The sequence below is a fragment of the Delphinus delphis genome, chromosome 9, assembly GCF_949987515.2.
Source record: "Delphinus delphis chromosome 9, mDelDel1.2, whole genome shotgun sequence".
Taxonomy (NCBI): Eukaryota; Metazoa; Chordata; class Mammalia; order Artiodactyla; family Delphinidae; genus Delphinus; species Delphinus delphis.
In genome coordinates, this window is record NC_082691.1 from 20,068,279 (window position 1) to 20,089,790 (window position 21,512).

The 21,512-nt window shown below is 39.9% G+C and overlaps 1 protein-coding gene across 1 annotated transcript in view; it reads right to left on the reverse strand.

Annotated features, from left to right (window-relative positions):
• LHFPL3 (LHFPL tetraspan subfamily member 3) overlaps positions 1-21,512 on the reverse strand; it is a 534,512-nt gene that overhangs the window by 163,533 nt on the left and 349,467 nt on the right. The window contains exon 2 of the mRNA XM_060020284.1: positions 1,584-1,820. Within this exon, the coding sequence (XP_059876267.1) occupies positions 1,584-1,820 (237 nt within the window). The remainder of the gene's footprint in view (positions 1-1,583; positions 1,821-21,512) is intronic.

Consider the following 21,512-nt stretch of genomic DNA (forward strand, 5'->3'; position numbering starts at 1 on the left):
TGAAGTTAACAGGACAGAGACCCGTCTGTGTACATCCAACAAGACACAAAGACAATAGCCAAGGGCACCAAATTAATGAGTGCATGTGAAAGCACTTTAAACCTGCAACATGCTTTATAAGTGTAATCAGCATCTAGAAAAGGCAACTCAGAGGGAGGTAGTCATGTTTTTAGGAAGTTCAGCACTATTCCCCTATGAAAGGATTATTTTTGTGTTTAGAATATTTTTGATAGACCCAAGTAAACTAATATGTATTCTGTCTATAAATCAGAGCAATAAAGGGCTCGCGGGTGACTGCTCCTCTCCCGGACTTCTCTATTCATCTCTTTATAGTTCATGGCTTATGAGCATAAATTGTGATGCTCTAAGTATAAAGCTTGCTACACTATCGTTACATGTGACATTCACGTAGATACTAATGTATGCTTATATTTGAGGCATGTTGAGGCAGTGAAGTTTTTCAAGTAAACACTACTTGAAATAAACTAAATTTCATAATTCAAAGATGGATTTAGTTTTTAATTAGGAATAAAAGCTAGAAGAAGGAGCCACTTAGTTGAAGGTGATGATACAAGTCCAAAGTATTAAAGATAACATAAAGACAAAACAATTTAATGAACCTAAGGCTTTAACAAAACAGAGACAGTAAAATTCTATCCCAAGAAATTGTTTTAGAAATGTGGAAAGAAAATTAAAAGATTTATCTTGAATAACGACTTGCTAGCTCTTACTGGCACACTAGAATATTCATGTATCATTCACTAGTCAATGTCCTATTTTCTATCCTAGTTTGTGTGTGTGTTACAGAAGGCATTTTCTTTTTGAAGAGAAATTTGAAGACTTTTGATTACCCAGATAACACATTTTAAAATTCAGCTAATTAGGTAAACACTGAAATATCTAACTGTAACTATTTGTGGCCAGTATCTCTACCTCTTTCTGAGAGGTTGAGTCTGAATTCAAGTATATTGATGGTGAGCAGTTTAACAAAGACGCTTATAGATGATTCTCAAAGACTCCCCAGGCATTTATTTCCACCTGGAAAATAGCTGAATACGTGGCGAGAAAGCACTTGCTGTTTGGCCAAGTAGCGCCTCCCCACACCCACCCCCCCCAAAAAAGTTGTTGTTTCATAGCCATGGATTCAGAAAGCCTCAGAAAGGTAAACATAAGAATACACTATTTTAATTGTGTAAATGTCTTGAGTCTGGGAAAAGTCTGTGAACTAGACACCATTAAAAGATGCAGTATCTGCTAGTCCCAAACTCCCAATCCATCTTCCCCAACCCTCCTCCCCCTTGGCAAACAAGGTCCTACTGTATAGCACAGGGAACTATATTCAACATCCCGCAATAAACCATAACGGAAAACAATATGAAAAAGAATGCAGATATATGTATAACTGAATCACTTTGCTGTACAGCAGAAATTAACACAACACTGTAAATCAACTATACTCCAATTTTTTTAAATGCAGCAAATTAGACCCAGAGGGGATGCACTGCTACCAGACGGGAAAGAATGCAGAGTGTCATTTTTTGTGTTTGAGGTGTCCAGGTAAGAGTTCCCCAAAGCAATCTTACCTTTGTTTTCTGCCTTCAGTTCCTCTGCCATCAAGCTGTCTTGTCGGTTACCAAGCACGAATGCCAGAAACGAGAGGATGAGGGCATCCAAAATCCCAATGATAGCCAGGATGTAAGCCCAGCGGACTGAACAAGCCCCAAGAGTGTACTTGTCTGTCTTTTCTCCACACATCCGTTTTACTTCATCTGAATCCCAGCCATCAGGGAAAATCATACAGCCAAGCACAAGGCAGGCAGCTTAGAGAGAGAGGAAAAAAAGAGAAAAGGAGTTACATAAATTCCATTTTAGCAAATATAGCTACTATGTGTCAAATCATTGTCCAAATTCTTGATGTCAAAACCAGCAAATCTTACTGCTGTCCAACCCTGAGTGATTTTTTCCTGGTTAACTTAATAGCAGCCCAGCACTCTGCAGTGAAAGGGGCTCTGGGAACACTCTTTTCAGTGGGACTGAGCATTGTAAGAGAGGTTAAGGTATGTTGATCAATAAGAAAATACTAAAAAAAAAATTGAATTTGAGTGCATTTGTGAGAAGGCTTCCACTGCAAATAGGCCACAGGCAATCCTAACACTGCAGAATGACAATTCAATGATGGCTCTGAAGAGCTATAACAGCAGCCAGGTTGGGGATTAGGATAACATGGAAAATACCAGAGCATATATTGACTTGGAGTCACAGTAAAAAATAGTTTCATATTGTGACCTCCAACATACACACTAAAAAGTTTCTTGAAACTACACTTACCACATGCAATGCACTCTGATATTTTCTAGTCTATTCTCCGTTCTATTTCATTTTTTAAAAGGCCGAAAATCATGGTAATGCAGTGTGGCACCACAGAGCTTTTATGGAAATTCAGGAATTTAAGGAGACTACTTATGTTCTATTTCCCAAATATCACCATGTGAATCATACGAATACTTTTCAATAAGAATCTGTTAATTTGAAGGCTTTTGTTGCTACTCTCTTTACATTTAATCCAATTATTTGAGGGTAAATGATGACAGTGTTAGGTTGCACAGAGCATTCTGAACAGGTAGTTCACACATTAATTCAACAACTGCTTATCGAGTGTCTCCTAAGGAGTACCAGACACAGTTCTTGGTGCCATCAAGTAAAGAGACATGGTTTATGTTATCACAGACTTTACGTTCTGTCAAGAAAAGAGACATGGTTTATGTTATCATAGACTTTACGTTCTGTCAGGAAAGGAGGCAAAAAATGAGTAAGCATGCAAATAAAATAATTCTAAGTTGTAATAAGTAATAGGCAAGAAAGAAACAAAGGGCTCAGAGAATAGCGGGTGGGACCTTCTTTAGAGAAAATGATCAGGTAAGGCCTCTTGAGGGGATGACATTTAAGCTAAGGCCAAAAACAGGCAAAGCACTAGACATGTGAAACAGATGGGAAAGATGTCTCAAGCAAGAGCATGGGCAAAGGCCCCGATGTGGGAAAGAGGCTTGGTGTATTTCAGAAACTACCAGGAGATTAGTGATGGGGGTGGAGAAAGAGATCGTGTTGATGCTGTGAGGCAGGCAGGGGCTATGCATCCCAGCAGGTCATTGTTTCCAGGGCATGTAACTAAAGAAGACTTGCATGGCACAACCCAGTTAGAGTTCTGTGACTGTCGGAGGCAAACAATCCCTGAAGCTGGCAGGAGCAAGTCCCACACAACTCTTACCTCACTGCAACTCACTGAACAATCCAGAAGTAGACAACTACTATCTTACTTTTTAACAGGAGCACAGCTCTACAAGACAGGTCTGGAGGAGACAGATACCAAGAGGGGTGACAGGAAGGAAGACTGCCTGGGAGAACTCTGATTTAGGATTCCTTGTTATTTTACAGGATGATAGTTCAAAACTTTGGGTCACACTTAAGTCCTCTCTTTTCTTTGCCCCACATCACAAATGTTGCCATGCTTCTCTTACCTACCTGTGCAATATCTCCGCATAGGCACTCCTACTTTAAGCCTTCATTATCTCTCAAAAGGAACCCTAACTTCCCTCTGCCTTCTGTTCATCCTCACTGTATTTCACATCACACATTACTGCTCACGCTCAAGATGTCTTGCTGGTTCCCACTGGTACTGAAGAACACTCAGACACTCAGCTAGGTATTCAAGGATCCACGGTCCAGCCCCTACTTAGTTTCCAGTCCTCTTCCCCTTTATACTCTCCACTTCATGTGGGTTGAAATACACATGATCCCCTGTCCATGCACCAAGTTTTTGGATCTCTGTTTTCTCTTTTGCCTGGAGAATTTGCCACTACTGTCCCTAAATACTCTACTCTTTTTTTTTTTTTTTGGCGGTACGCGGGCCTCTCACCGTTGTGGCCTCTCCCGTTGCGGAGCACAGGCTCCGGACGCGCAGGCTCAGCGGCCATGGCTCACGGGCCCAGCCGCTCCGCGGCATGTGGGATCTTCCCGGACCGGGGCACAAACCCGTGTCCCCTGCATCGGCAGGCGAACTCTCAACCACTGCGGCACCAGGGAAGCCCAATACTCTACTCTTAACATTTAACATTCAGTCAAAAGCAACATTCTCCACAGAGTGAGCCATCTCAAATTCTCCTTGAACTACATTATTGCCCTTCTCTGAACTCACATAGCTGTTGACTGCATTGATCTTAAAGTTCTTATTGTTGTTGTTTTACATGTGTTACAGTTATTTATTTATAAGCATTATCTCAATTATAGACTATAAGCTTTCTGAGGAAAGAATCATCATATTAAGCTAAGTCATATTAAGTTAAATCATCATATTTATAGCACCTAAAAGAGTGCCTTGTAGATAGTTGGCAATAAAATACTTTTGAATCAGAAACTGAATGAAACAAAAAGACAAATTATAGCACCTAGACAGTATACTCTAAAATATAGTTTACAGAAGTCAACATCACAACTAGCAAAGGTCACCAATCTAGTTAAATATGGATTCATACTTCGATAACATTTAACAGAGGCAATTTTTTTATAACTTGACGACAGATTACAAGTACTTGGGAGATTAGAAAAAGTGGAGCTGATGATTTGAAAATACTTCAAATTCCCATTCCTTCTGTAGTTTCTAGCATTCAGTACCAACATGCTCTCCAAGGCATTTCTAGTAGTAATCATCTTTGTATTTTAAAAAACATGTGGTTTCCATGAGTGAAAATTCATTTTATTTGGGAAGACCCAGATTTTTAAATCTAAACCGTATTTCAGAAAAATCACCTCTAAGGAAGCTATGTTACATGGAATATCTTCTAAAATATTCTAAATGCTTTTTAACATAATTTTTATTTATGACAATATTACTTAAAAAGGAAAATCAATTTTTTTTTTTAATGAATGGGAATCATTTGGAGCATGGTAACATAGTTTTAGCTAAACTTAATAGACATCACCAAGTGACTCAAGTTCAGACAGGTTATTGGACATCATAGGACAATTCCACTGGAATAGGATGTTTGTGGAATGCTGACATCAACAAAGACATCTTTTCTCAAAGTCTTTATGCACTGAGGGTAGACTATCTTAAAAATTTTCATTTCTGGAAACTCTGAATTACATACTGGAATAAAAAAAGCAGAGGCAGAATTCACACTCTGAAGCTAAAACCACAGGAGACTATGAATGGCAATTCATTATTCCCTATCTTCAAAGTATATGATTTCCTTAATCAAATTTTAAGTGAAGAATCTGGGAAGATAGAGGATATAATATACCCCATTGTGCTTCATTTTACGCAATGGGTATTTTTGCTGAAAGTAACAAAAATAGAATTTTTGAAGTGCAATTTTTATTTTCAATATGGTCTAAGGGAGTTGGCTGTTCAGAGGAATCTTTTTTTTTTTTTCTTTTGCGGTACGTGGGCCTTTCACTGTTGTGGCCTCTCCCGTTGCGGAGCACAGGCTCCGGACCCACAGGCTCAGCGGCCATGGCTCACGGGCCCAGCCGCTCCGTGGCATGTGGGATCTTCCCGGACCGGGGCACGAACCCGTGTCCCCTGCATCGGCAGGCAGACTCTCAACCACTGAGCCACCAGGGAAGCCCCAGAGGAATCTTAAGATAAAACCTGGGCTGATAACAAGGTCGGGTTTTGGCCTCCCAGGGAAAAAGGTTTAGGTCCCCCACTCACAGGTGGACTCCAGGTGTCCTTCAGGCCAGAAGGCACTGGAATTTGTACTGCATTCTCCACCCCCTTCTTGTTGGCTGTCTCTTAAGGTGAAAGATCTGATCTTTTAAAAAAATTCATGTTTTGAAAATCTGAATGGTTCTGTAGTAGGATAATAAAAAATGAAACTCAATTGCATTTAAAAGCTTTCAAAACTTTGTTAAGTGAAGTCTGTGATTAAAATCCAATTTTTAAATAAATATATCCTATCTTTTTGAAAGCTGTGCTTCTAGATGGCCACTGCATAACAAATTTTATTTTCTGACAATGTATTATCAAATATACATTTTCTTCTCACCCTATCCGAACTTCCCCAACTTGGCTGTTTTATTTTTGAAAGGCAAAGCCCCCTCCCCAAAGTTATAGTGTATTAAAGATTAATTTAAACCATTAAGATAGTTTAGGCTCTGTTGGTTTCTCAGGAAAGGTATGGTTATTACATTCTGCATTAATGCTTGAGTGCTATTATAAATTCTGTTTTCTGGCATCCTATTAACCAGAACCTCACTAACCTGCACGATTTGTAGAGCCGCTAGAAACTAACAGCTGTTTGTAATCCTGACTAAGAAGTACCTGCAAGATGCTAGGCTAATGCCTCAGTCAACAAAGGATGAAATAATATTCCTGTTGGCTTTATAATTATTTCTAATTCTTTACAAATTGATCATCCTGTAAGACGCAGCACCACCACTATACTAAACATTAGCGTATACAAGGCACCAGAACATCTGATTAACTTGGACATGCTATTTCCTGACTGGGAGGGATAGTGGAGAATTAGTTCCAACTGGGCTATTATCCAAAAACGGTTCCTTATTAGAATGTCACCTAGAAAATGACTAAGTTACTCGCAGTTATATATTCCTTCATTTAAGCAGTAGTTTTTCCAGAAGTACATCAGAGAACATTCTTGAATATTAAAGAGAAACAAGAGCTCACAAGCTGGAAGTGAGCAGAGAATAATGATGAAAAGAAACCTATGTCCTTACGGAACGCTGCCATGACATCTTCTAATCTAGAATATACAATCAAGGCACCTTTGTGAGGGCAGCACTGTTGATTTTAATTTTAAGCATATTCCAAATGGCTAGGAAGCATTCACATTCTAAAAGGAACCTCTATGTAGAGGCTGCCCACAATGGGTTCTTCTGAAATAGTACACAAACAGCTAGTGGTTCCCTAGAGCCACTAATTGCCCTGGCATTTTTCTTTGCCAAAGAGCTGAATATAACCTCTGTGAAAGAAACAGCCTCAGAAAAATCCACAACTGTTTTTAATTGGGTCTTTCTCCAAAGGGAAATGAAGCAAGAGGAAAAAAGCAATGGCGGGGTGGGGGTGGGGGGTCTATGATTTGGGTCACTTGGGCCTGCTGATATTGCTGAACCAACTATCCTAATCAGGACTTTCAACATTGCAAACCTGAGAACGGCTTATTTTTTGGACAGGAAGGGAAGGTCTAAATTCATTCTTTTAAAAGTCTATATGCACTGTTGCACAAAAAGCATTATAAACTGCCTCACGTTGCTGAAGCACTCAGAGGGAACGTGGTGAAAACAATGAACCTGAGTTCACTTTATCAATTATTCAGGCATATAGTAATTGAAGAAATTGATGCCAGCAGAGCTGCCAGGCTATGGAGGGGGAACTTTCACAGGAGGATTTTTACTCTAAACACCTGGTAAAGGAGAGACACGAAGCATTCCTACAGTTTCTTCATTAGCACACGGCCAACAAAACTGAACCCTAGTATTCATACGTCTGGAAAAGGTACTGTATTTATACCTCAGTTTACCTCTGGAGAACTGGGTTGCTAGACAATCCAGGACAAAGTACTGTGGTTTAGAGTCCAGTGGAGAAAACAAATTGTCTCCTGATCAGTTTTGGTTTTAAACCCAGTATAATTTTATGAGCATTTAACTTGGGGTCATAACACAAAAGATACAACATCCCTTAGAAAGAGGAGAAAGAGAACATTTAAATAAACAACGGGCTCTCAAAAGAGGAGAATTAGAAAGTTGTGTGGGATGAGAGAAGCTTCTCTGCACAGACGCTCAGCCCTAATTGCCCGAGTAAAGGGCGCCATGCATCCACGTGTACCTTGTGCTCAATCAGCTGGTGTGAAACCCACACCATCGGGTTTAATAGAAAGGGGAGAATCAGGAGCCCACCCACACCTGTACTTAAGAGCTACGTAGTGGAGAAAAAGCTTTTCCGGAATATGAGGAAAAACATTTAACTAAGTACAATGTACCTTGCTAACGTGCCCAAATTTTGAGGGTTACTAGCCAAATATAATTACAAATCAGAATGTAGAACTTAAAAATACAATATAGTTCTGATCTCTAGAATGCTAGTAGATGGCTTTTGATATCTATCTTGGATCCAGTCAGACGCCATGAAATCTTGATATGACATAGTTAATAACAGTACACACCATAATAAATAGCTAACATTTATTAAACGCTCACCATGAGTGGGGCACACTGCACATACATCATCTCATTTAATTCTCAAAGACAAACATGAGAGCACTACTTCCCGGCTTCTCTAGTTTCTAGAAACAGGGATTTTTCCTGAAATACCCTTCACTCCCCATCCCATTCTTTCTTCCTTCCCACTGAGACGGCGTGAGTCCCCTGAGGAATACGTGGAGGAGAGGTATTCTGCATACCAGCCCAGCCCCTTCCTCTCCTTACCTTAGGAGCAGTTTGCCCACATGAAGAATATACTCCACTCTTCTGTGCTGTACATTTTACACAGGGTGGGCTTGACTTTCCAGTGATGCCCAGAAGTAGGAAGACAAGTATGTTTGATTCTGGGGGTGCAGATTAGGAAGTCCTTTTGGCTGAGAGACCCAGAGTCATTTCTTCAACCTAAGCCTTCTCATCCTAAAGGGTATATTTGGTCTCCATCTGCCAGCTCTTCTCTCTCTTAGTTGGTTCAGAGCTTGGGAGGGTCCCACAGTTCTGGAGGCTAGAAGTCTGAGATGAGAGCACCAGTATGGTGGGTTTGGTGAGCACCCTCTTCTGAACTGCAGATGGCTGACTTCTCGTTGTATCCTCCCTCACATGGCGGAAAGACAGCTAGCTAGCCCTGCGGCCTCTTCTTATAAGGTCATGAATCCCATTCACGGGGGCTCCGCCCTCAGAACCTAATCACCTCCCAAAGGCCCCAGCTGCTAATACTATCATACTGGGATTAGGGTTTTAACCTGTGAATCTTGGGGAGACATAAACATTCAGTCCACTGCAGAGGGGGAACAGAGGGTTGTCATTCATTGTTTCTCCACCGACCCCAACATTATTTTCTTTTTTATGTATAGGAAAAAAGGAAGCTGAAGCACAGAATCTTCAAATAGCTTGCTCAAGGTCATGCAAAGCCCACAAGTGGTGAAACAGGATTTGAATTCAGGTAGTCTAGCTTTGGAATCTATGCTTTTAACACCACATACACTATTACCCTTTACTTATCAACAATAAGGATGCACATGAAATTACTTTATATTAGAGTTTAAGATTTCACTCTTTTCTTTTTTTTTTTGGCCATGCAGCGCGGCATGTGGGATCTTAGTTTCCCGACCAGGGATTGAACCTGTGCCCCCTGCAGTGGAAGCACAGAGTCTTAACCACTGGGCTGCCACGGAAGGCTCGAAATTACTTTAGAATATTTTTATTTTTACTAAGAACACTTACAGAATCTTGAAAGTGCTTGTTGTTTATAATTAGACATTTATTGAGTACATGAGCTACTACTAAACTGATGCTTAGAAACTGCTAGCTTTTATATATATAAATATTTCTTTTGTTTACATCAGTACTTTACCTAACCAGAATTTCACCTTATATGCAGTGCCAAGAACATAAGAGTAATTATAAATTATAAATGTGTGAAATGGGAATTAATGAGATTAATTATAAATAAATATATGTATATTTGGTTTTATACACATTTCCCAAAAAAAATCCAACCTTTTTTTTTTGGCTTGATATTTTAAGTTGGTTTTTGGCTTGATATTTTAACTTGGCTATCTGTTAGCCAAACATTTTATATGCTCTTAAAAGGTACATATTCCTTTTAAGAGTATATATGTGTATATATGACTATGAATATATTTACCTTATTAATTTACATATGGTTACTTACATATAGAATAAGTTCTACTTCAGGTAAAAATAAAGACATGAGTCAATTCGGTCCTATTAAAGTTTTTGTGAAGATTTACTTCTTTTAAGTAACTTCTTTGAGTTTCAATAGACACATTGTTTTAATGAATATTTCAATAAACGCAAAACCAAACATGCTGGCAGGTCACAAACTTTGAAAATTGCAGGAGAGCTCTTGAGTCAGGCAACATTTTCAAGCGCTAAAATCTATATTGCATTTCAGACACAGGACCTTAATAGAAGAAAATATCGTCTTTCTCCACAGCCTATGAACAGTACGCCTATCATCGTTCTCCCAGCAAATCTGCTTTAGCCATGGTAACACTCGGAGCAAAGACCAATTATTATCTTGCCAGCACTTTTCCGTGTGGCTCCTTGTGCCAAGCTACTTTATTTGTAAAACAGGGAGCCCTGGTCTAGATGTTTGAGTGGTTATTTACTATTTATTTTATATCATTCATATTTAGGAGTATATTTGTATTCACTTGACGCTCCATACATACACATATGACGAGAAATAACTGCATCGGTAAAGTAATTCCTGAGCAGACTCAGTGTCTTCCTGCTCAGCAGACAGACAGAGGGTGGTATCCTCGCTCTCTGCCCTAACTCAGGGAAAGGAGACATTGGCTGGAGTTTGACAAGGTCAGGAATCTCATGCCAATCCAGCTAGCAGCATTTCATTTCTCTGTAAAAAGGGGTAAACTTAGGAGCAACTGAACTCCTTCTCAGTGAGGATGAGCTCTCCCAAACCTGCCAGACTCCCCCGAAACAGAGTGCCCATTTGTACGCACTTCCCTGAAACAGAATTTGTCACCAATATAGCTTTATGGTGGCAAGCTTTTCTTTTACACAGCTTGCCCACTTTTTATTTTATTTTATTGATGTAACATTTGAATTCTTTAGAAACTTCAAATGGCAAAAAATATTGTTCAAAGAAAACATGTGGAAAAACTAAATACTACATACTAAAAATGTCAGAAGTGGAACTAAGCTCAAGCAAGATGGATGCTTCCCCAACCATCCTTTGTAAGGAAGGCTCCTACTTTCAAGGGGGCATTAGATGCACACATGTACACATTATTTACAGACTCCCAGGTTATGTTTTTTCACAGTTTAGCTGATATTTCTTTCTCTCTTTCTTTCCCTCTCTCTTTTCCCTTCTTTCTCCCCCTTCTCTTTCCTCCCTTCCTTCCTTCCATCTATATCTAATCAATATATCAATATTGATATCAATATCGATATGATACATACAGATCTCCCTCTGCTTCACTCCTGGTCCCTATACAGCTTAAGAACAGCCACATAACCTATGGAGTGGTGTCATTCTTTGCAGAGAGGGCTTGTAATATCATTCAGGACAGATACGGTCTAGTCTAGGCACTGAATTATTTTTTCATCACGTTGAAAAAGGCGGAACAGCACAGTGGGGCTCTGGATAACAAAATTTTCGAGCTGACTGTTCCTAATGTCTATTCTGTTCCTCTTTAGTATCACGTCCTCATTTCCATCCCCTCACCACTTGGATGCTTAAGATCAAGGTTATGTGGACTCTCAGGGTCTGCTTTATTACAGCTAAAACAAAAAACTGCTAAAGAAAAACACAACTGTGGCAAATTGTTTGAATTCCTTTTTTTTTTTATTTCTTGCTCCTTGAAAAAAAAATTTTTTTTAAAGCCTTCCATTCTCTGTGCTGTGCCTTTGAAACAATTTATTCAGACTAGGGAAAATAATCTGAGATATGTTAGGCTTTAACTAATCTATGGTAAAATCTTCAGTGATTTATGTTTATGGAGAACGCTAATGGTTTAGAACAAAAAACTGTCCCCAGAGAAACCGAATTGGAATTGGCAGTAGGTATCAAAAATGAATAGGAGAAAAACCAGGTCAAGAGACGGTGAAAGAAGTCAGTGGGTTAAATGTTCTGTCAAAAGATTTTCACGCACTCATCTTTCAACCTCAAATTCTTAAAGTGGTAACCAAAAGTTTATAGATACAACCTTGTCAGGTGTGACATTTGAAGAACAATGCCTGAATCAGAACAATGCCTTCCCTTGACTAAAAGGAAATGCAATCCAGTCTTAACCTGCCAGTGAAATGCCCAGAAGGTGGTTTTGCTTTGAACTCAGGTGCTAGAATGGCCCCAGGCAAAGCTCTGGCTAAATCTCCCTCAGCAGGGAGCTTGGGCTTTTGCTCTCTGCCCTTGGGGATCATTCCTGCCCTCAGGGTTCGGTACTTTCACCCTTTAACCAAGGCCCCAGGTTCCTGACTGGGGTTAAAAAAATCTACTGTGATTCATGTGCCACTCTCATAACCAAGGCTGGGGTATGCTGATGGGAATTATAGCACTGTGATGATCTAAAGTATTTTAAACTTCGAGATGATGGCCATGTGAATTACTGATAAACTCTGCTAATTAGAAACATTTAATAAAGTGATAGGATGGTACACTTGTTCCAACATGTTTCAGTAAAGAATTTGTTTTTCTTGGGCTTCCCTGTTGGCTCAGTGGTTAAGAATCCACCTGCCAATGCAGGGGACATGGGTTCGAGCCCCGGTTGGGGAAGATCCCACATACTGCAGACCAACTAAGCCCTTGTGCCACAACTACTGAGCCTGCGATCTAGAGCCCACGAGCCTCAGCTACTGAAGCCCGTGCGCCTAGAACCCATGCTCCGCAACAAGAGAAGCCACAACAGTGAGAAGCCACAACAGTGAGAAGCCCACTCACTGAAATGAAGAGTAGCCCCCACTCGCGGCAACTAGAGAAAAGCCCGCGCATAGCAATGAAGGCCCAATGCAGCCAAAAATTTAAAAAGAAAAAAGAAAAAAATTGTTTTTTTTTACCACTATCTGAATCCAGAATACCAGTTTCCTGCTTGCCCAGACAGAGAGAGGGATATTAATTCTTGTTAGAGACCAATATATGACCAGGAGCAGAGCTTAAAATTTCTGAATGGAAATTGAGAACAGTCTAGAGCAGCCATGATCTGGGCTTGGGTCCTGGTCCCTATCTTGAGTCCGGCTCCAGGGAATAAAAAGATGAACACACATTCTCCACCCTACAACCCTGCCTGCTCTCCCTCTTCAAGGTACTGTTTGTATTCTTCAAAGAGTAGTCGACTTTCATACATAAAAGAAATATCACTTGGGACAAACTGAGGGCTTGTTGATTCTACAATCAAACACAATCTAGATTAAGCATTTCCTTATCTGTACTGTGTATTAGTTTTCTACAGCTACTGCAACAAATCGCCACAAACTTAGTGACTTAAAATAACACAAAACCATTTTTTTTTTTTTAGATTCCATATATTTTTGTTAGCATACGGTATTTGTTTTTCTCTTTCTGACTTACTTCACTCTGTATGACAGACTCTAGGTCCAAGGTTCTGAAGAACCCAGGGGCAGGACAGGAATAAAGATGCAGACATAGAGATTGGACTTGAGGACATGGGGAGGGGGAAGTAAAAGAGTGGCATGGACATATATATACTACCAAATGTAAAATTGATAGCTAGTGGGAAGCAGCCGCATAGCACAGGGAGATCAGCTTGGTGCTTTGTGACCACCTAGAGGGGTGGGATAGGGAGGGAGACAAGAAGGAAGAGATATAGGAACATATGTATAACTGATTCACTTTGTTATAAAGCAGAAACGAACACACCATTGTAAAGCAATTACACTCCAATAAAGATATTAAAATATATATATATATATATAAAATTCTGTAAATCAGAATTCTGATACAGGTCTCACGGGGCTAAAATCTGTTTGTAGGGCTACATTCCTTTCTGGAGGCTACAGACAAGAATCCATTTCCCTGCCTTTCTTTTCCTGCTTCTAGAGACTGCTGGCATTCCTTGGTTCCTGGACCCTTTCCCTCTTTCAAGGTCTTCAATGGTGAGTGGGGTCTTTTCACATATCTCTCTGACACTCTTCTGCCTCTTCTCCTTCCACTTTTAATAATTCATGTGATTAGATTGGGCCCACCCAGATAATCCAGGATAATCTCCCCATCACAAGGTCAGCTGATTAGCAAACTTAATTGCATCTGCAAACTTAATTCCCCATCTCCATGTGACCTAACATATTCACAAGGTTCCAGGCACTAGAGAGTGGACATCTTTGGGGGGCATTATTCTGCCTACCACATGATGTTACACATGGTAGTGTGTTGTTACAATCTTTTTTTAAAAATTGAAGTCTAGTTGGTCTACAATGTTTCAGGTGTACAGCAAAGTGATTCAAATACACACACACACACACACACACACACACACGTGTATATATATATATATTCTTTCTCAGATTCTTTTCCATTACAGGTTATTACAAGATACTGAATAAAGTTCCCTGTGCTATACAGTAGGTCCTTGTTGTTTATCTATTTTATACATAGTAGTGTGTACCTGTTAATCCCAAACTTCTAATTTATCCCTCTCCCCTACATTACCCCTTTGGTAACCATAAATGTGTTAGAATTCTAAGTACGTGAGTCTGTTTCTGTTTTGTAAATAAGTTCATTTGTATCACTTTTTTAGATTTCATATACAAGTGATATCATATGATATTTGTCTTTCTCTATCTGACTTATTTCACTTAGTATGATAATTTCTATGTCCATCCATGTTGCTGCAAATTGCATTATTTCATTCTTTTTTGCAACTGAATTAATATTCCATTGTATATATGTACCACATCTTCTTTATTCATTCATCTGTCAATAGACATTTGGGTTGCTTCCATGTCTCGGCTATTGTAAATAATGCTGCAATGAAACTGGGGTGTACATATCTTTTCAAATTATGGTTTTCTCCAAATGTATGCCCAGGAGGAGGATTGCTGGATTATATGGTAGCTCTATTTTTAGTTTTTTAAGGAACCTCCATACTCTTCTCCATAGTGGCTGTACTAATTTATATTCCCAGCAACAGTGTAGGAGGCTTTCCTTTTCTCCACATCCTCTTCAGCATTTATTGCTTGTAGATTTTTTGATGATGGCCATTCTGACCAGTGTCAGGTTATACCTCATCGTAGTTTTGATTTGCATTTCTCTAATAATTAGCAATTTTGAGAATCTTTTTGTGTGTCTCTTGGCCATCTGTATGTCTTCTTTGGAGAAATGTCTGTTAGGTCTTCTGCCCATTTTTTGATTGGGTTTTTTTTTTTTTGACATTGAGCTATATAAGCCGTTTGTATATTTTGGAAATTAATCCCTTGTTGGTAGCATCGTTTGCAAATATTTTCCCCCATTCTGTAGGTTGTCTTTCTGTTACGTTTATGGTTTCCTTTGCTGTGCAAAAGCTTTTAAGTTTCATTAGGTCCCATTTGTTTATTTTTGCTTTTGCTTACATTACTCTAGGAGATAGAGCCAAAACATACTGCTGCAATTTATTCAAGTGTGCAACACACTTCAAAGAGTGTTCTGCCTATATTTTCCTCTAGGAGTTTTATAGTATATGGCCTTACATTTAGCTCTTTAATCCATTTTGAGCTTATTTTTGTATATGGTGTTTGAGAATGTTCTAATTTTATTTTTTTACATGTAGCTGTCCAGTTTTCCCAGCACCACTTATTGAAGAGACTGTTTTTTCTCATTGTATATTCTTGCCTCCTTTGTCATAGATTAATTGATGATAGGTGCATGGGCTTATTTCTGGGCTTTCTACCCTGTTCCATTGATCCATGTGTCTGTTTTTGTGCCAGTATCATACTGTTTTGACTACTGTAACTTTGTAGTATAGTCTGAAGTCAGGGAGTGTGATTCCTCCAGCTCTGTTCTTCTTTCTTAAGATTGTTTTGGCTATTCAGGGTCTTTTGTGTTTCCATACGAATTTTAAAATTGTTTTATTTCTATGAAAAATGCCATTGTAATTTGATAGGGATTGCACTGAATCTGTAGATTGCCTTGGGTAGCATAGTCATTTTAACAATATTGATTCTTCCAATCCAAGAACATGGTATATCTTTCAATCTGTTTGTGTCATCTTCAGTTTCTTTCATCAGCATCTTACAGTTTTCGGAGTACAGGTCTTTTGCCTCCTTAGGTAGTTTTATTCCTAGGTATTTTATTCTCTTTGATGCTATGGTAAATGGGATTGTTGCCTTAATTTATCATTCTGATATTTCATTGTTGGTGTAGAGAAATGCAACAGATTTCTGTATATTAATTTTGTATCCTGCAACCTTATCAAATTCATTGATGAGCTCTAGCAGTTTTCTGGTGGCATCTTTAGGATTTTCTAGGTATAGTACCATATCACCCACAAAACAGTGACAGTTTTACTTCTTCCTTTCTAATTTAGATTCCTTTTATTTGTTTTTCTTCTCTGATTGCTGTGGCTAGGACTTCTAAAACTATGTTGAATGAAAGTGGTGAGAGTGGGCATGTTGTTATAATCTAGTTCCTGTCTTCTGATTTGTAGTTACTGTGGTCCACACTGAGAGGCATACAGTTGTAGATCTATTGTAAGGGATGAACCCTGAGCATCTGTGCCACACAAGGCTGGCCTTCCATGGATCTCTGCTGGGTTTTCTGGGTATGACATGGTTCTATCTTGATTTCCTGATTACCTTTAGGTTTTCCTGTTGGGACCAACGTTTGACCTTTTTTGAGCCTGCTTTTCTGAAGTCCTGATATTTTTCCTGTCTCTGACAGTATACATTCTTTAGCTTAAGCCCTTAAAGGCAAGCTTGAGTCATGTTTCAAGAGTGTGGATTATCTTGACCAAAGCAAACAATGCTCAGAAAGGCCATGACTTGGGGGCCTTCTTGCTAGGACCAAATCCACTGCTTGGCTATCTCTCTGCCTTGGATATTCAAGCTTCCAGCTTGAATCACACCTAACTTTGAAATCCTTTGGGCTATTTGCTATTCCTCTCAGTGACTCTGTGCAAGCACACACTTGCTAGTCCCTACTTTCTCCCTTCCAGCACTGGCTCCCTCTTGGGGTCACAGCATACTACTTGGCGGAACTCACCTAAACTGCAGCCAGCAAGGCCATCTCAACAGCTCCACACCTATAGAGATGACACCAAAGACTATCTTTTCTCCCTCCTTCCTAAAAATATGGGTGATCAAGATGAGTACCTCTGATGTCTGCAGAGTGAGAGCTGAATAATAATTTCCCGAAACTTTTGCCATTTGACACATTTGGAAGTTTGAATAAGAGTGCATATGGATCCTGTCCCCTAACCTCTAGGTACTGATGTATTCGACCTGTGGGCTCAATCTTCACACCTCTAACCCATCTTCACAAAGACAGGCAGTATATTGGGAGGTTCAGATATAGCTGCATGGAGTTAGTTATGGGTCTAGTGTGTAGCATGAGCTCAGTACCTCAATTCTTACCCATTATTCCCAGGTACTGATCTCTGGACATTAATAATAGAATTATTATTGTTATATAAAGCCAAAGCCATCATTTAGGTTTCTGAGAGTCCAGAATCTCCAGTGAGATGAGTAGTTTGAACCAATGTTGAAGAAAATAAATTTGTCAGGGAAATTGGAGCAAAAACCTGTAGTGCCTTCCTTTTCCTAAAATATTTTAATACTGTAAAAATAACAGCTAACATTATGAAGCACTTGTGTCACACACACTCTTATATGAATCAACTCATTTAAACCTCATTACAACCCGATGAAGTATGTACTATTATTACCCCCATTTTATAGAAGTTGAAACAAGAACAGAGAGCTTAAGTAACTTTGAAAATGTCACAGCTGCCAGGATTGACACCTTGGGCAGTCTGACTGTTGTTCCATCTCTTAACCATTTTATAATTATAGAGTTTAATTTTTACTATTTCAGGAAAATACAGAGCTTTCCTCTAACAACAAAAATCAGAATACCACAAAAGATTCACCCAAGAACTGGTGAGACTGATATAGATAATCTGACAAAAGACTGGTCTTTGACTTAATTAAATACAGTCAACAATTAAGGTCAAAGCAGGTTGTTAAAAATGCAAAAATTGGACACATCAACAGATATTTGTATTGCAGTACATGGCTAGAAGCCCATTACTGAGAAATGGTCTTGTGGTGGAACAATACTAGAGTTCCCATGAACTTTAAGAAATGGACCAACTTATTTTAAAGTGTTGGCATCCTGAGTTGTCAAAATGACATTCCTAGAAATAACTGGCAGCAAAATCTCAGTAAACTGAAATGCAGGAACTTCATTGATTTTTGTTATTGCTGTTGTTGAACTTTAGAGCAATATATTCCCAGTTAAGGGAGTTCTTGTCAACAGCTGATGAGAGCCTTAAGAGGTGCCATTTCTTGTATGGCCAGACATAAAGTGATTTTACATAACCTTGGCAAACAGCTTCTTCAGTCAGGTAACTATTATTTACATCCCAGTTCTGGGGACAACAGGTGATTAAGACACATCTCATTCCTTCTCTCAAGGGACTTCTAATCTAAAAGGGTACCTAGTTTAACTGCTGTAATACGGGAAAAAGGGAGAAACAGGCTACTGAGTGTAACTGAACATATAATCTTAAACCTCCAACCTATGCTTTGAAATCTCAAAATTTGCTGAAAGGGAAAATTTAAGATTTTTAGTCTCAGACCATTATTCTTTCAACCAGATCCAAAAGTTGGAAGAGGACTGGGACAAAGAGGACTGGAAGCTGGAGGACATAAGTAAAACCGTGTGTGTGTGTGTGTGTGTGTGTGTGTGTGTGTGTGTGTGTGTGTGTGTGTGTGTGTGTGTGTGTGTGTGTGTGAGAGCATGGTTATTTAATTATAATACTATATAAAATAAAGGTACAGATATAACTGTTAAGACTTGGAAGATAACTAGTATCAAGATAGGAATATGCAGTAAAACTTACAATTACTAGGGAGGACAAAAGGGATTAAAAAAATAATTCTAGCAAAAGAAATAGGAACTGGGGTATAGTCTCAAGCTGAGGAGGTCGGGGGATGTCTCTGCTATATGACAATACGATTCAAACTCAAGCTCCCTGTATCATCAATAGTGTGGTATGTTATTCATCTCTTCTACTGGAAGTACAGTAAATATTAGGACTGGATGTTTCCACAGTGAAACTTATGTTTCCTTGAAAGAGTCCAAATAGGGAAAATGATTTACCATTCGCATCTTTTAGATGAGGATACTTCATACCTTTCCTCAGTGCCAGATCCTAGAACACTGCCTGGAAACGTGAAGTGATGTATGGTTTACATGATCTATAAAGGCTGACAAGAACCTTGCTCTTGGGTCTTTCTTCATGGTGATGTGTGTTTGATTGTTTCCACCAGCCCTCCAAACTGGCCCTTCGAAGCAAGGGGAAAAGAGTTCTAGGCCTCATACTCCTGCTCTCCCCTCAACATTTCTTTATTTCTGGCACATTCTAGGTCTTTGGCCTCTCTAAGGTCCCTGAAGACTCCTCTCTTAGCATTTTTTGGAATTAAGCACCATTTCATGGTTTTAAATTACTCTTGCTTGAGGGCGCTGACTCCAGAGACGGGCGCAAGCCGCGGCTGGAGGCGCGGACCCCAAGGCGGGCGGGAGACGTTGGGGCTGCTGCTGCCGCCACCAAGGGGCCTGTGCGCGAGCGCAGGTCGCTCTCCACTCCCCTCCTCCGCGGAGCCTGTGCAGCCCGCCACTGCCGGGTTCCCGGGATCCGGAGACGACTTCCCCGGGAGAGCGCACGGCGGGCCTCGGGCTGGTGCAGAGTCACGCCGGACTTTGCCGCCGCAGGCCCGCCCCGCATTCCGTGCCCCTCCCTCCCCGCCGCCGGCCTCCGTACGCCAGAACCCCCGAATCAGCGGCTCCTTTAACCCCGTCCTGTCTGAGCAAAAAACAGACGCCCTCCAGCGACCTACACGCAGAGGCAGGGCCAAATCCAAAGCTGAGCCCCTGGGAGCTGTGAGAACAAAGAAGAGAAAGGGAAATCTCTCCCAGCAGCCTCAGAAGCAGCGGATTAAAGCTCCACAATCAACTTGATGTACCCTGCATCTGTGGAATACATGAATAGACAGCCAATCATCCCAAATTAAGGAGGTGGACTTTGGGAGCAAGATCTATGATTTTTCTCCCTATTCCTCTTTTTGTGAATGTGTATGTGTATGCTTCTGTGTGAGATCTTGTCTGTATAGTCTTGCTTCCACCATTTGTCCTAGGTTCTATCCGTCCATGGTTTTTTCTTAAAATTTTTTTTCTTAATAATCAATTTTAATTTTAAGAACGTTATTATACTTTACCTTCGTCCTTTCTTTCTTTCTTTCTTTCCTTCCTTCCCTCCTTTAGACAACGAATCATCCCAAATTGAGGAGGTGGTCTCTGACAGCAAGATTTATGATTTTTCCCCCTTTACCTCTTTTTGTGAGGGTGTATGTGTACGCTTCTGTGTAAGACGTTGTCTGTATAGCTTTGCTTCCAACATTTGTCCTAAGGTTCTATCCGTCCCTTTTTTTTTTTTTTTTCTAATTAAGAATTTTTTAATTCAATAACTTTATTATACTCTATTTTATTTTTACTGTATCTTCTTTCTGTTTTCCCTTCTTTCCCTCCTTCCTTCCTTCCTCCCTCCCTCCTTTCGTTCCTTCTTGCCTTCTTTCCTTCCTTGCTTCTTTCTTTCTTCCTTCCTTCCTTCCTTCCTTCCCTCCTTCCTTCCCTCCTTTAGACAACGAATTATCCCAAATTGAGGAGGTGGTCTCTGACAGCAAGATTTATGATTTTTCCCCCTTTACCTCTTTTTGTGAGGGTGTATGTGTACGCTTCTGTGTAAGACTTTGTACAGCTTTGCTTCCAACATTTGTCCTAAGGTTCTATCCGTCCTTTTTTTTTTTTTCTCTAATTAAGAATTTTTTAATTCAATAACTTTATTATACTCTATTTTATTTTTACTGTATCTTCTTTCTGTTTTCCCTTCTTTCCCTCCTTCCTTCCTTCCTCCCTCCCTCCTTTTGTTCCTTCTTGCCTTCTTTCTTTCCTTGCTTCTTTCTTTCTTCCTTCCTTCCTTCCTTCCTTCCCTCCTTCCTTCCCTCCTTTAGACAACGAATTATCCCAAATTGAGGAGGTGGTCTCTGACAGCAAGATTTATGATTTTTCCCCCTTTACCTCTTTTTGTGAGGGTATATGTGTACGCTTCTGTGTAAGACTTTGTCTGTACAGCTTTGCTTCCAACATTTGTCCTAAGGTTCTATCCGTCCTTTTTTTTTTGTTCTAATTAAGAATTTTTTAATTCAATAACTTTATTATACTTTATTTTATTTTTACTGTATCTTCTTTCTTTTTGTTTTTACTTCTTTCCCTCCTTCCTTCCTCCCTCCCTCCCTCCTTCCTTTCGTTCCTTCTTGCCTTCTTTCCTTCTTTGCTTCTTTCTTTCTTTCTTCCTTCCTTCCTTCCTTCCTTCCCTCCTTCTTTCCCTCCTTTCCTTCTTTCTTTCCTCATACGTCTACTAATTCCCTCTACTTTTTCTCCCTTTTATTCTGAGCCGTGTGGATGAAAGGCTCTTGGTGCTCCAGCCAGGAGGCAGGGCTCTCCCTCTGAGGTAGGAGAGCCAACTTCAAGACACTGGTTCACAAGAGACCTCCCAGCTCCAGATAATATCAAATGGCGAAAATCTCCCAGAGACCTCCATCTT